Here is a 12547-nt window from a genome sequence, read left to right as displayed (position 1 = left end):
CTACGAGGGGACCTGTGGCTCCTTAGATGACCCACCTGCTTGGGGTTCAGTGACTGCGCCTCCAGCAGCCCCGCCCCAATCCCAAAGCATCTGGCGAGCGGTCTCAGTGGCCTCTGAGGGGGAAGCCCCCACCTCCGGGCTCGGCACCCCCGACCGTTGCAAACCCAGGCTGCCCGGCACCGGGAGGCCGGGAACTCGGTTTGCGCCCGGCTGTCCCTTGAGTCGGTGGCCTCGGGTCTGCCCCCTCCGTCCACCAACCCCCGCTACCTTGATGCACGGCAAGATCTGCGTCATGATCACGTTCTCCCGACAGTCGGCGGAGAGATTTTCACAGAATTCTGCGCACGGGGAAGGGAGGCCGGAAGGTGAGACCTGGTCCCCGCTCCGGCCCTGCGGACACCCGCCCGCTCGCTGTGTGGGGTCGCCAGCACCAACCTTTGACCTTGTGAGAGGCTGCGGCCCTCACCTCGGCCTCGCAGTCTTTCATCAGGTTCTGGAAGGCGGGGACCAGGTCTGTCTTGGTGATCTCAGGCCCCACGGCTTTCTGGAGCTGCGGAGCGGGAAGCGGGTGGTTAGTGAGAGGGCTTGACAGGTGCGCCGGGCGAATGAGGCCAAGATCAAAGTCAAAGGCACCAGAATCGAGGATAAGAGCACGGCCCTCGCAATCACGGCTGAGACCGAACCCTGCTGCCATGGGGTGACCCCGAGGCAAGTGTCTGAGCGTCCGTCCACTCGCCGCGTGGGTTGACGGGCTGGGCAGCGCAGTCGTCACGAGTGTGGCTCCGGGGTCCGACTGCCTGGCTCAAATTCTTACCAACTTGTGACCTTGGATGAGTCACTTTACATTTCGGATCCTGTTTTCTCAAGAGCAAATGAAGATGAAGACACCTACCACGTGGTGATGGTGCCTGTGTCAAAAATGACGCTGCCCCCTCCACACTGCTAAGGCTGTTGGAGGCTCTCGCTCTTTGATCTGTGTACTTTTTCTTTCTGAAGACTGGTCTCCAGAAGCACTTTTGTGATTAAAATAAGACCACAGGCATTGAGCAGAAAGAAGGCAGGCTGGGCCTTGCCTGTTCCCTGGCGCCAGGCAAGGGAGGGCGCTGGGCTCTCCTGCACAGCTGGGTCTTGAAGACCGGGGAGGGAGCAGGGCAGTTCCTAAGGAGGGGACACACAGGTAAAGGCTTTGAAGGGCCTAACGTCACCCTGGGCGGATGCTGCGAGTCCGTGCCAAGCGGTTTTAACGGCCTGAGGTCCCTGCCTTCATGGTGCTTTCATCGAAACCCCAGTGTGACCCAGGTCATGCTGGCCAGAGCCAAGGATGGGAGGCACCCCATCCCCGTGGAGCCGAGGCCCCGAGTCCTTCCAGAACACAGCAGGGGAAATAAGCGTGATCACAGGAGAAGGGGGCCACAGGGCAGAGTGGCGCCGAGAGCTCCGACTGGACCTGCCCGTCTCCCCAGCTGTCTACCTCCCAGGCCCCCGAGAGCCAGCTGTGAGGCTCCTGCCTGCGCTCGCGCCCCGCTCCCAGGCTCCTCTGCGAGATCCCGGTTCCCGTGCCGGCTCTCAGCCGCTCATCTTCGAGAACCAGCTCTAGCCACACCTCCTCCCCTCCACACGGCCGTGCCCCACGGGGGCACCTGTGACACCGGACCATTAATTCACCTCCGTGTACCTACCTTCCCGCAGCCCGCCTGTTCCTTGCAGGCCGGGCACGTGCCAAATCCACGGCATCCCCAGCACCCAAGGAAGAGCTGGTGCTCCACAAACACGTCCCCGTGGAAAAAGCACTGCCCTGGGGGGTCAGCGACGTGGATCTTGTCCCTGTTCTGACTGCCTGATACTGTCACCCTGGCCTGTCAAACTTCTGGGCAGGAATATGGCCTAAACTGTGCCCCACACCCAAGATTCTGTGTTGAGGTCGTGACCCCCCAGTACCTCAGAATGTGACTATCTGCAGGCAGGGTCTTTAATGGGGTGAATAAAACGCAGAGAGGTCACGGGGTGGACCCAGTCCAAAGTGACTGCAGCCCTTACAAGAGGAGATGAGGACAGAGACACGCAGAGGGAGGACCACGTGAGGACGCGGGGAAGGCACAGCCATCTGCCGGCCAAGGAGACGGGACCCGGGCTGCTGCCCAGGTCTCGGACCCGGAGCCTCCTGAACTGTGAGAAATAAGGATGCCCAGCACGCGGCCCTTCGCTAGGGCGGCCCCAGCACCCTCGGGCGCCCCGTCGTACCTCATCTGAGGGCAGTCGGATTAGGTTAGGGTTCCCGAGCATCCCTTGTCTGCTGTGGCGCCCTGTCCCACGGAACTGGACCTCAGAACCCTCCTGGACACTGCCCCGAGCTGCTCCCGTCACCGAGCAGCGCTAGCGTGTGCGGCGGGGCCCTGGAGGGCAACCGCCAAGCTCCCACTGCGCAAACGCCCGACGCGGTCCCGGCCCCCGCCCCTTGGAGGGCCCTGGTCCACTCACCTCTGTGAACTTGTCGGCCACCATGTACCGCACGCGCCAGGACTTGTCCTCAGCGGCCTGGCGCAGGGTGGGCATCACCAGGGCCTCCAGGTCCTCCTGCGGCAGCAGCTGGGCGATGTTCACGCACGCCTCCACCGCCAGCAGCCGCACCGAGTCCTGCGGGGGGACCGGGCAGCAGACGCCCCATCAGCGCCGGGCTCCTTCCGAGGCGGGGCCTGCCCGACGGAGGGGCGGACACCGGACCCACCTGCTCGTCAGAGGCCAGGTTGGAGAACATGGGGATGATCTCGCTCTTGACGTTGTCCAGCTCCAGCACCTTGGCGAACTCCCCCAGCTTGGAGGCTGCGGCCCGCCGCACCATGGGGGTGTCATCTGAGCACAGGTTCCGGAAGTACCTGGGGGTCGGGATGTGGCTCAGGAGGCAGGACCCCTGGGACCCCGGGGCGGCAGGCGGCGTGGCGGGGAGGAGCAGCACAGGCTCTGCAGCTGCGCAGGCGCTGGCTTTGCTCTGGACAAGGGACGCCGCCCGCCTGCGTCTTCCTAGCCCTACAACGGAGCTGAGAGTGACAGTGCCTTTCCCACAGGGTCGCCGTGAGGTTGAAGCGGGATAACGTGTGGGGACACGGCAGCCTGTCGGCACACAGGTCTGCAAGGAACAGTGGGCGCCGCTCATGTCCTAACGACCCCACGAAACCGCTGCGCTGGGGCCAAAGCTTTTACTCCTCAGCAGCAGCGATGCTCCGGCTGCGGACGCAGGGGGCTGAGCGCAGGGGTGGGCACGTGGGGGCAGCTAGGGACCGGCCCTCCGGGTGGGCGAGGGCCTGGGCCTGGGCCCGCTTCTCAGCAGGCGGTGGAGCTGGCGGGTGGATGGACGTCCAGAGGGAGGGCAGGAAATACACGCTCAGGGGAAACTGTAATCCAATTAAAACATTCTCATCCATTCTTCCGGGAGGCAAGCCTCGCACACGAGAACTCCCTGGGGTATCACACCATGGGGGCAGAGCGGGGAGGAGGCCGACCCGAGAGTTAGGCTCTGGACCGGGGCAGGCCAAAGACGGCACCCCGCATCACGTGTCGAGTGCTTTTACGCACCAGGTTCTGCTCGACACGTTTGGATGTGGTGATTCTCTTAAATCTCACAGCGACCCACGGGAGAAGGAACTATTATCTCTATTTCCCAGATGAGCAGGAGGCAGCACCTGGATCAGAGACCAGGCCCTCGGTGACACGGCCTCCCCAAGGGGTCGGAAGGGGGCCGGGTGCGGGAGAGCTCAGGGTGTTCGGGACCTGGGGAGGCCTGAGGGGGGCTGAGGGGCGAGGGAAGGGGCCAAGCTGAGCTGCCCAGGGCCAGGGGCCGGACTCACTGTCGGAGCTCGGCCTTCACGGCGCTGGACACGCGGGGGTAGCAGACGGAGAAGAGGCCGCAGGCCGAGGTGCGGGAGGTGAACCAGTCGCCGCCCGCCAGCCGCTTCACCAGCGGCACGAAGTGGGCCTCCAGGTCGGAGGGCGAGTGCTCGTGCGAGATGGCCCGCAAGGACTCCACCGCCTTGTCCCGCACCACCGTCTCCTCCACCGTGGCCAGCGACTCCAGGGGCGGCTGTGGCAGAGAGACGAGGTGACCAGACAGCTCCCCCCCGCCAGTCCCGGAGCCCCCACTCCGCCTCGTCCTGCGGGCTCATTTCCTCCGAGAAGCCTCTGATCACCCCATCCAGCATGCCTTCCCCGAAGAGCCACCGTGAACCTCGTTTACATCAGTGCTGTGGCTCTGCGAACCTCAGCATCATACGTGTCACTTTCTGAGGAGAGAGCCACAGCTGCCCCTAGCTTCGCCAAGGACGACGACCAGCACTGGCACTAACTGGAGCGTCTACTGTGTTCTAAGCAGGGTGGGAGGGGATGTGCGTGACTGACTCCTATGAAGCAGGTCCCGTCCCCGTCTTCACTTTGAAGAGGGAGCTGAGGCACAGCCGGGCTAAGCCACTCGCCCAGGACAGCAGGAGCCACACGCCAGGATCTAAATAGGCCACCGGGCCCAGGGCCTCCAGGGGATGGAAAGCGCAGCAGTGGTTTCTGCAGGCGACTGCATCAGGCACTCGCGTTGGTGGGGGAGCCCGGAGGGACACCCGATGGGCTCACCGTCATGTCCCCAGAGCCCAGCAGAGCTCCCAGCACAGAGCAGGGACCCGGTAACCACTGGCCCAAGGAAGGGACAGTCGACCCGCCCTGACGCAGCCCGGACAGCGGAGGGAACGCTGCGCTCTGCCGTTTCTTCTCTGACGGGGAGAAGAAACCACAAAGGGAAATGCTGCCAGGGCCCGGGCAGGTGGCAGAAGGGAGCACTGAGCAAAGATGACAGGTGGGGACAACAAAGAGGCAGAGACCATGGCATGTGGCCTAGAGAGCACGGCTGCCCGCCAGCTGATCAAATGTCACCACGGGGCAACACAGCTGGTAAAGAGCCAACCTGGTTTTCCGAAAGTGGCCAAAAGGCCGGACTTTTTATGTAAAAAGTATCCTTCTACCTGCGCTACACACGGACAGACCTCGAAGACATATGCTAAGTGAAATAAGCCCATCGCAAAAGACATGTGTCGTGTGATTCCTGCACGAGGTGCCCAGGGCGATCGGATTCAGGGACGGAAGGGGGGAGGGCGGCACTGAGTCGGGCAGGGGCCGCGGTGACGGGCTGGGGCTACTGTTTGATGGGGACGGTTTCAGTTGGGGAAAATGGCAAAGCCTGGAAATGGACGGCGGCGATGGCCGCACCACCACGCACGTGTACTCACGCCACAGAACTGCGCTTCGCAACGGCTGAGATGGTAAACTCTACGTATCTTTTACCACAAAACAAAAATTAAAAACAAATAAAAACAAAAGTTTGTAAAATCTCATTAACGGAAGGCAGGCGATGACTCAGGAGGCAAAGGTCGTGCTCTGCTGGCCCGGGGACCCCGGTGTGGGGCTGCGTCACAGCGTCCTGCCGTCCTAGGGTTTTTGGTTCAGGATTGGCTCATGAGGCTGTGGTGTCACCGGGCTCTACAGGGACTGGCACACAGGGGGCACTCTGACCGTAAGTGGGACGGACTTACGGTAATCTGTCATTACAACAGGCTGGGGACCAGCCTGAGCACGTTGCCCAGGGGTCTGCGTCCCAGGGGCTCAGTGTGGCAGCCAGCTGGCCCACAGCAGGCTCACCTGGGGCGGGGTTCCCCAGGCACGCACCTGGAGAAGCGGGTTCTGGGGCGGGGCCCAGGAAAGCACACGTTCAGGGAACGCCCAGCAATGCTCTGGCACACTGGGGACCCGCTGCGACGGGCCGCCCTGCGAAGGGTGGGTGCCGGGGAGGGGGTTGGTGCGACCTCCTACCCCATCTGCTCTCGGGAGGAGAGCTGCTGCTACAGAAAAAATCCTGGCGCTGCGGCCACACGGGTCCCCAAGAAATCAATTCTGGGTCAGCACCGCAGGGGCCCAGGGCTGGGCTGGGTGATGCACCTCCAGTCCCCATGGGTCACAGTCCTTGCTCATGTGTGTGTGGGACGAACAATGTCACAAGAGTCGTTTTCCGTTCCTCATAACTTGTCAGGCACCAGAGCAGCCGCCTCCTCTTCCAGGAGGTCTTCCATGACAGCCATCACATCCCATCCGACGGGACCAGGCTCCCCACCATCAGGTCCTGGAAGCCCCAGCGACCCTCTGTCCCAGCTCTGATCAGCCCCCTGAACCACTGGAGAGTCAGTGGCTCTGGGCCAGGGGCCTGGCTTCGCGTCCTGGCTCTGCCTCCTCCCTCAGAGCTGCCTGTGCCTCGGTCCTCAACTGTGCACGGAGCTAACACGTGCGCGTCTCAAAGGGTCGCTGCGGGGCGCCACAGGTCACTGTGCCTCAGGCACTTGGAACGCACACTGTGTGCGCTGAGTGAGCGTCGCTATCGTGACTCGACTCACCTCCGGGTTCCCCACACTGCTTGGCCCGGGGGCCCCGGGATGTGTGTACTGGCTGATGTCAGCACCATGGATCCCAGCCCAGAGGTCATACGTGACTGCTCCCCAGAAAAATGGATGGGATGACTGGGGCTCCCCCCAAGACGGCTCTGCGGGAAGGCCCCCACGAGCACGGAGGTGCTGGGCGTTTCCTGCTAGAATCCTCTGAGAAGCTGCTGGAAGTTATGAAGTCTCTCCTCAGAAAAGTGACAAATGCCAGGGGCTGCACGGAGTTCCACTGGGTTCAGGGGCCCTTCCAGGCTGGTGCCCGGACCCCACGTCCCCATGCTAAGCAGCCACATCCTGTGTAAAACGTGAAGGACCCCGTCCACACACAACTCTGCGCGCACAAAACACACGTGTCCACACGAACGAAAGCGCCAGCACCGGACAGCGACCATCGGAGCCCCTCAGACTGCGCTGCCTGGGAGCAAACGAACTGCCACGTTTGCCGAAGCCCGAGACGCCAGCGGCTGTACGCAGCGCGCTACTTTATGTGCCGCAGGGGGAAGGCTGCTGCTGCTGACTGTGACACCATCACGTGCAGAACCCACAGTACGAAGTTTCTTCAGAAACGATGGAACAAAGTGCTGAACGGAAGGGGGGAGGGGCAGGCGCAGTGCCCCAGGGGCCTGAGGACCAGAGAAAGCCAAGGACCTGGGCCACCTCCAAGGCCACAGGACTGGAGCACCCCCAGATGATGGTGGGGGGCCTCCCTTCTCTTCAACCAAACAGCATAACTGTTAGCATCTGACCCGTCTGTGTCCCCAGCCGTCACCCGGCACGAGCTCAAACGGGCAGGCAGAGCGGCAGGGGCCTCGGGGAGAGCCGAATGGACATGCCAGGAACCCCGGCTCTGCCCCTTACTAGCCATGCGGCCCCGGACGAGATGCTCAACCTCAGCACTCCAGGTGGCTCATCCACAACAAGGAAGGGGTGGGCACAGTGGCGTACCACATGGCACGGCATTGCGAGCTGCTGGCTGTCAGCGTTTACTGCGGGCCAGGCACTGTGCTAGGGGCTTAGGCTGATATAAAGACAGGTGCCAAGGACTCTGCATTTATAGGTAAGGGAACGAGAGATAGCGCAGAGAGGCTAAGTAACTCCCACAAGTCACATAGCAAATACGTGGTGGAAGCCAGCCTGATGCCCAACCCAAAGCCCCCCGTGGCTGGAGCGTGCCCGCTGGGGCCTGGCACCAGCAAGCAGGTGCCAGCTAATGGCGAGGACGGCTGTGTTTTCAGTGCTGCTGTATTAGATGCAATTACTGACTTGATGGATTCAAGTGAATGTCCAAGGTCCCCATGTTCTGAGAAGGGGACTCCCGGCCCCTGCGACATCTTTCCCTCCTTGGCCCTGGCTGGCAGGGCCACTGCTCTGACCCTCAGGGCCTGGAGAGGGCCCCCGCCCCCCAGACTCACCAGCAGGCAGTGCACGTACTCGGGGCCTCCCACCAGGGTGGTGAAGGTTCCCAGCTGCTCCGCCAGCGCCAGGAGGACCTCATCCTCGTCGTAGATGGTGTCTATGGAACCAAGAGAGACTGTTCCAGGACCCCCGCATCCAATCCCGCCCCCCAGAACCCGCGCTGGCAACCAGCAGCCTCCTTCCAGCCTCCCTCCGCTCCCTCGGGCTGCCAGCCCTCCCGGCCCCGTCCCTCCCGCCGGACCGGCACAGGGGTCAAAGCGCAGTGCTGGACCGAACGACGCACCGAGTCCTGCATCTGCCCTTGCCTGGCTGGGGGATGCCGGGTGAGCAAGACCACCTGTCTGAGCCTGGTTCTGCGCTGGTCACATGCCGCTCACCACTGTCCACCTCAGCGGGGTCACAGGGAGGAGCAAACGGAGCACGTGCACGAGGCAGAGCCGCGGAAACAGGAGCGTCCTGCCCTGGTCTGGCCGCCACCCTCCGCGCTGCTCTCTCTGCCACAACGTCCTCCCCTCTGGCCCGAGGACTCTGCTCCGCCTGCGAGACTCGTTCAGCTACTGCCTCTTGCAAGAGTCCTGAGCAGACCCGGCCAGTCCCTACCCTGGGTCCCCTCCCCCTACGCGTTTATCAGAGTCCTTCTCATTAAGCTCCCCAGACCGGCTCCTCTCTGCACCCCAGTTCCTGCAAGACATGGGGCTGCTGATCCAACGGCTGAGAGCGCTCTGTCCTGATGCCAGGACGTCCCTTCCCCTCCAACTCGGTCCCATCTTCCCTGAGGCGCTGGGAACTGTTGCCCTCCACAGCAGGAGGCGCTGACATCCCCGGGGTGTAACCCACTTCCCGATGCCCCGGGGACACCGGCCGGCGGTGCTGGCGGCCGCAGCGTTTACCCCGAGATAACTTGCGGAGCGCAGTCCTAACCTGACCCCCAAACCTGCCACGAAGTATCTCGCTTTTATTATTATTTCTGCTCCGCTCTAGTACACTGATGGTCTTTGCAAACAAATGACATCGTTCTATTTATAGTATTGTTTTGAGTGGCATTTCCATTTAAAAAATACAGTAATTCTTGATTGCTGAAAATGTCAAATCCTAGAAACCACAGCGTTGCTACGCGTGACGTTAGCATCATTCACGAACAGTCGTTAGCCAAAGATTCATCTGATGAACCGATCTATGTGTACTCTTCTGTTACATTAGAATTAGAGACAAGTTCTGTTCAAAACGACTCCAAGAACAGTATCGATATTTTATTTTCACAATGAAAACCAGGTCAGATTTGCTTCAGCCTCAAAGAGCGTGCTTACGTAAAATTAAATTAACGCTGGCGGCGAGCTGCACTTTTTCTAAACGGAAGATGGGTTAGGCCAGGCCTGTGGGGATCCAGCCAGACACTGCCCAGGCTCCCCCGCAGGTGGCATGGCCACAAGCCCACGCTCTGGCCAACGGGGCGTAAGAGGACCGGACACGAAAGCGTTCATTAGTGACGACGCACTGTGTGACCCAGGCTTCAGCTGCCATTTTAATTAGTGTTAAGTTCGGAGTCCTGATAAGAATAACGGGAAGAGAAGACTTAGAGCCACTGGCGTCACACGCTGCGCTAAGTGCCCCGCACCCACCTTCACAGACAGGAGCTCAGAGCAGGCCGCTCACTGACGCCTGCGCGGCACCTGCCACGTGCTGGGCCCCGTCACAGCGCCTTCCTCTGACCTTACCGAACCCCCCTTTCGGGTTATATACTGTGCCCATGTAGCACAAGAACAGCCAGAGGCCGGCAGATGTGAAACAGCGCGACCAAGGTCACACGGCTGCAAGGTGGTCGGGAGCCCGAGGCAATAACCAATGGTGTGAGTTTGGGGCCAGCACGACCACAAAAATATGCCCTCTGGGTCACCTCCCAACTGCATGACCTCGGGCAAAGAGGTTACTTCTGCTCTTCGTGCCTCAGTTTCCCCATCCACAAGATGGGGGCAATAGCCTTACCTACCGTAGGAAGCGCTGGGGGCTTATCTCAGATAATGGTGGTGACCTGCGTGCACTGTGCACAGGCCCCGGTCCGAGGACTCTACGTGAGTGAACTCGGTCCCCAAAGGAAGGGGTCAGAACATGGCTGGCGCTGGCGCTGATTATTATTTAATGTTCACATCAACGCCATAGCACGTGGACGATCGCCCCCATTTATACATAACACGGACAGAGAAGGAAGTGACACCTAAAGTCACCAGCGTCTAACGGTGGAGCTGCAGTTCGCACTGGCTCTACCCTCCGCCAGACCCCTTCTCAGTCCCTGCCCCAACGCTCCAGAGCATTCCCTCAGAGCGGGGCTGGACGTCCCCTCCTCTGAACCCGTGGCACCACCTCAGTGCCCAGCACAGGGGACAGTGACGAACCAACCACGTAGATCCCCCACGAGGTCCCCCGCCGGCAGAAACCACCCTGACGGCCACATGCACCTGGGCTTACCTGTCAAGAAAGGCAGAAGCTCGCTGCGGGTCCTCTCCACCCCGAGGGCCAAGGCGATGGTGGACAGCTTCTTGATGCTGTTGAGGCGGAGCTAACGAGAGAACAGAAAAGGAGGGGGACGTCAGTGAGCCCAGACGGCACCGGAACCAGGTGTGCATGAGGGTGCCAGACAACAACTCGGCGACACCCACCAAGTGACCGAGACCTCGAGTCATTAAGCTGTGCCGGGAGCACCGGCCTCAGCAGAGCACCTTCTGGGGCTCATTGAGCCGCCACCTGCCCGGCGGCACTGTCCAAGACCATTCTGTGCAAAACTGCAGCCCCCCTGTCCCCGCTTGCCCCCCCCCCGCCTTCGCCTCATCTTGCGCTCAAGACCATCGTGCACGCTCGGCACCCTCAAGAGTTGCCGGCAGCCACCAGGAGCTGGGAAGGGGGCATGAAACGGATCTTCCCCAGAGCTTCTGGAAGAAACCAACATGACTGACACCCTGATTTCAAACTTCTGGCCTGGAGAGAATACATTTCCGTGGCTCTAAGCCACCACGTTGGTGGTGCTTCATTGCTGCAGCCACAGGAAACGAATGCGTCTGGCTCCCGTGCACATGCACACGCGGACAGGCCTGGCGCTGAGCGTTTAGGAATGAGGACCTCACCCGGGCCCCCGGGCCCAGGGAGGGAGGAAGCACACCCGACACCCTCCTTCAGCACTGCGGACAGAGGCCCGAGCCAGGGAGCGCTGCGGGGCGGGGCTCCGACCCGGCTGTGATTACTTGGCCGACTGTGACGCCTCCGCCTTGTCTTTCCATTGCAACAACGGGGCCTCCCCTCCCCAGCTAGCAGGGCTGTCACCAGAATGCAATGAGATCACCTGTGTGACAGGAAACGCCCTCGTGAGTAAGCCATTGACCGGCGCAGGGGGGACTCGGCTTCCTGGAAGAGGCAGGGCGAGGGGTTGGGGGCTCTCTCAGCCTATCCTCCCCTGGGCCCCCACAACTGCGAAGAGGTGTGCGGGTGACCCTTAACCCCCCGCGTCGGGGGTTTAAGGGTCTCTTTGGAACACGGACAATAAGGAGAACCTGAGGAAGGGCTATGCGGCTTCTCCTCACACAAACGCGAACATCTCTGTGCAGTATCGCTGGGTTTCTGGACTCCTTGGGCTTGAGGTGGGCCCGAAACTCACCTCCCTGACAGAAACGGGACCTCGGGGGGCCCCGGGCCGAGCTCCTGCACCGGCTATCCCGCTGCGCGCAAACCCCTGGCTTTCAGCTGTGCATGTGAAACCCCCAGCCCAGGAGAACACATCCCCGAAGCACCCATCTTCGCCCAGCGAGTGACAGAAGCGTCTCTCCGCCTCCTATAAAGTCCTGATGGGTACGCGGCCTTCCTCTTAATTCCACGAAGGAACACGTTTTTAAATGAACACGTGTGTGCCGGTGCGGGAAACCAAGCGCCCGCTTCGTCACTGCTGTGTCGCTCGAGAGTGAAAACAGACATCGCGATCTCCATTTCTGTAGCGTTTGGGGAAAAAAGTGACATCCCCACCGCCTTGGAAACTGCGGCACCAACGCAAACCGCTCGTCCCGCTGTCTGCCACTACGATTATCTACGGACACGCCTGTCCCGCCATTTGGAAGGTGACTTGTCTCTGAGATGAAGAAAGACCGTTACTAACCGGGCACAGTGAAAAATAAATATAAACATTTTTCGAGTTTTTAAAAGCCCGATTATCATTTAAGAAGTGCTTCCTATGTCAAAGCTTGGAACTTTACGCATGTTCTCTTACGTAATTCTTCTAACAAAACCATGAGGCGCACACCGCCTCTGTTCATTCACAGAGGAGGAAACTAAGGCGCAGAGACGTGGACGCAGGTCGCCTGGAGAATTCGTGACACAGTTTGGAACTTGACCCCGTGCTCTTCACCGCTATCCTTTTTGGTTTAAACTCTCAGAGGGCAACTTGATTTCTAAGCTCTGCTTCACCAAGTCCCTAGACACTCTATAAAAAGAAGCCGATCCTGGAACGTCCTGTTTCTAAGGTGTGGACACGGGGACGCTGTTGCAAGGTCTTCAACAGTGGCTAGTAACTGGGTCTTTCTTTACATAGTTTTACATCCCGCTTCATCCTCACAGCGACCTAGCCAGGTGTGTCTTCCTTCCTTTTTTTCACTTAATAAGAAAATCAAGGCCCAGAGGGTGGAGTGGTA

General features: G+C 60.7%; 1 protein-coding gene across 3 annotated transcripts in view; it reads right to left on the bottom strand.

The window, feature by feature from the left end:
* The window catches only part of PPP2R1A (protein phosphatase 2 scaffold subunit Aalpha), a 28226-nt gene that overhangs the window by 13078 nt on the left and 2601 nt on the right, over nt 1-12547 (bottom strand). For 2 of the 3 annotated variants that reach the window (XM_011381699.2, XM_023524143.1), the window contains exons 2-8: nt 10344-10434; nt 7877-7977; nt 3843-4075; nt 2726-2873; nt 2479-2634; nt 436-550; nt 268-338 (exon numbers count right to left, since the gene is read on the bottom strand). In XM_011381699.2, coding sequence (XP_011380001.1) covers nt 268-338; nt 436-550; nt 2479-2634; nt 2726-2873; nt 3843-4075; nt 7877-7977; nt 10344-10434 — 915 coding nt within the window. The remainder of the gene's footprint in view (nt 1-267; nt 339-435; nt 551-2478; nt 2635-2725; nt 2874-3842; nt 4076-7876; nt 7978-10343; nt 10435-12547) is intronic. The other variant, XM_023524144.1, reaches the window with a different exon arrangement.

The sequence above is a fragment of the Pteropus vampyrus genome, unplaced genomic scaffold, assembly GCF_000151845.1.
Source record: "Pteropus vampyrus isolate Shadow unplaced genomic scaffold, Pvam_2.0 Scaffold448, whole genome shotgun sequence".
NCBI classification, from domain to species: domain Eukaryota; kingdom Metazoa; phylum Chordata; class Mammalia; order Chiroptera; family Pteropodidae; genus Pteropus; species Pteropus vampyrus.
This window is presented reverse-complemented; position numbering and strand designations above follow the sequence as displayed.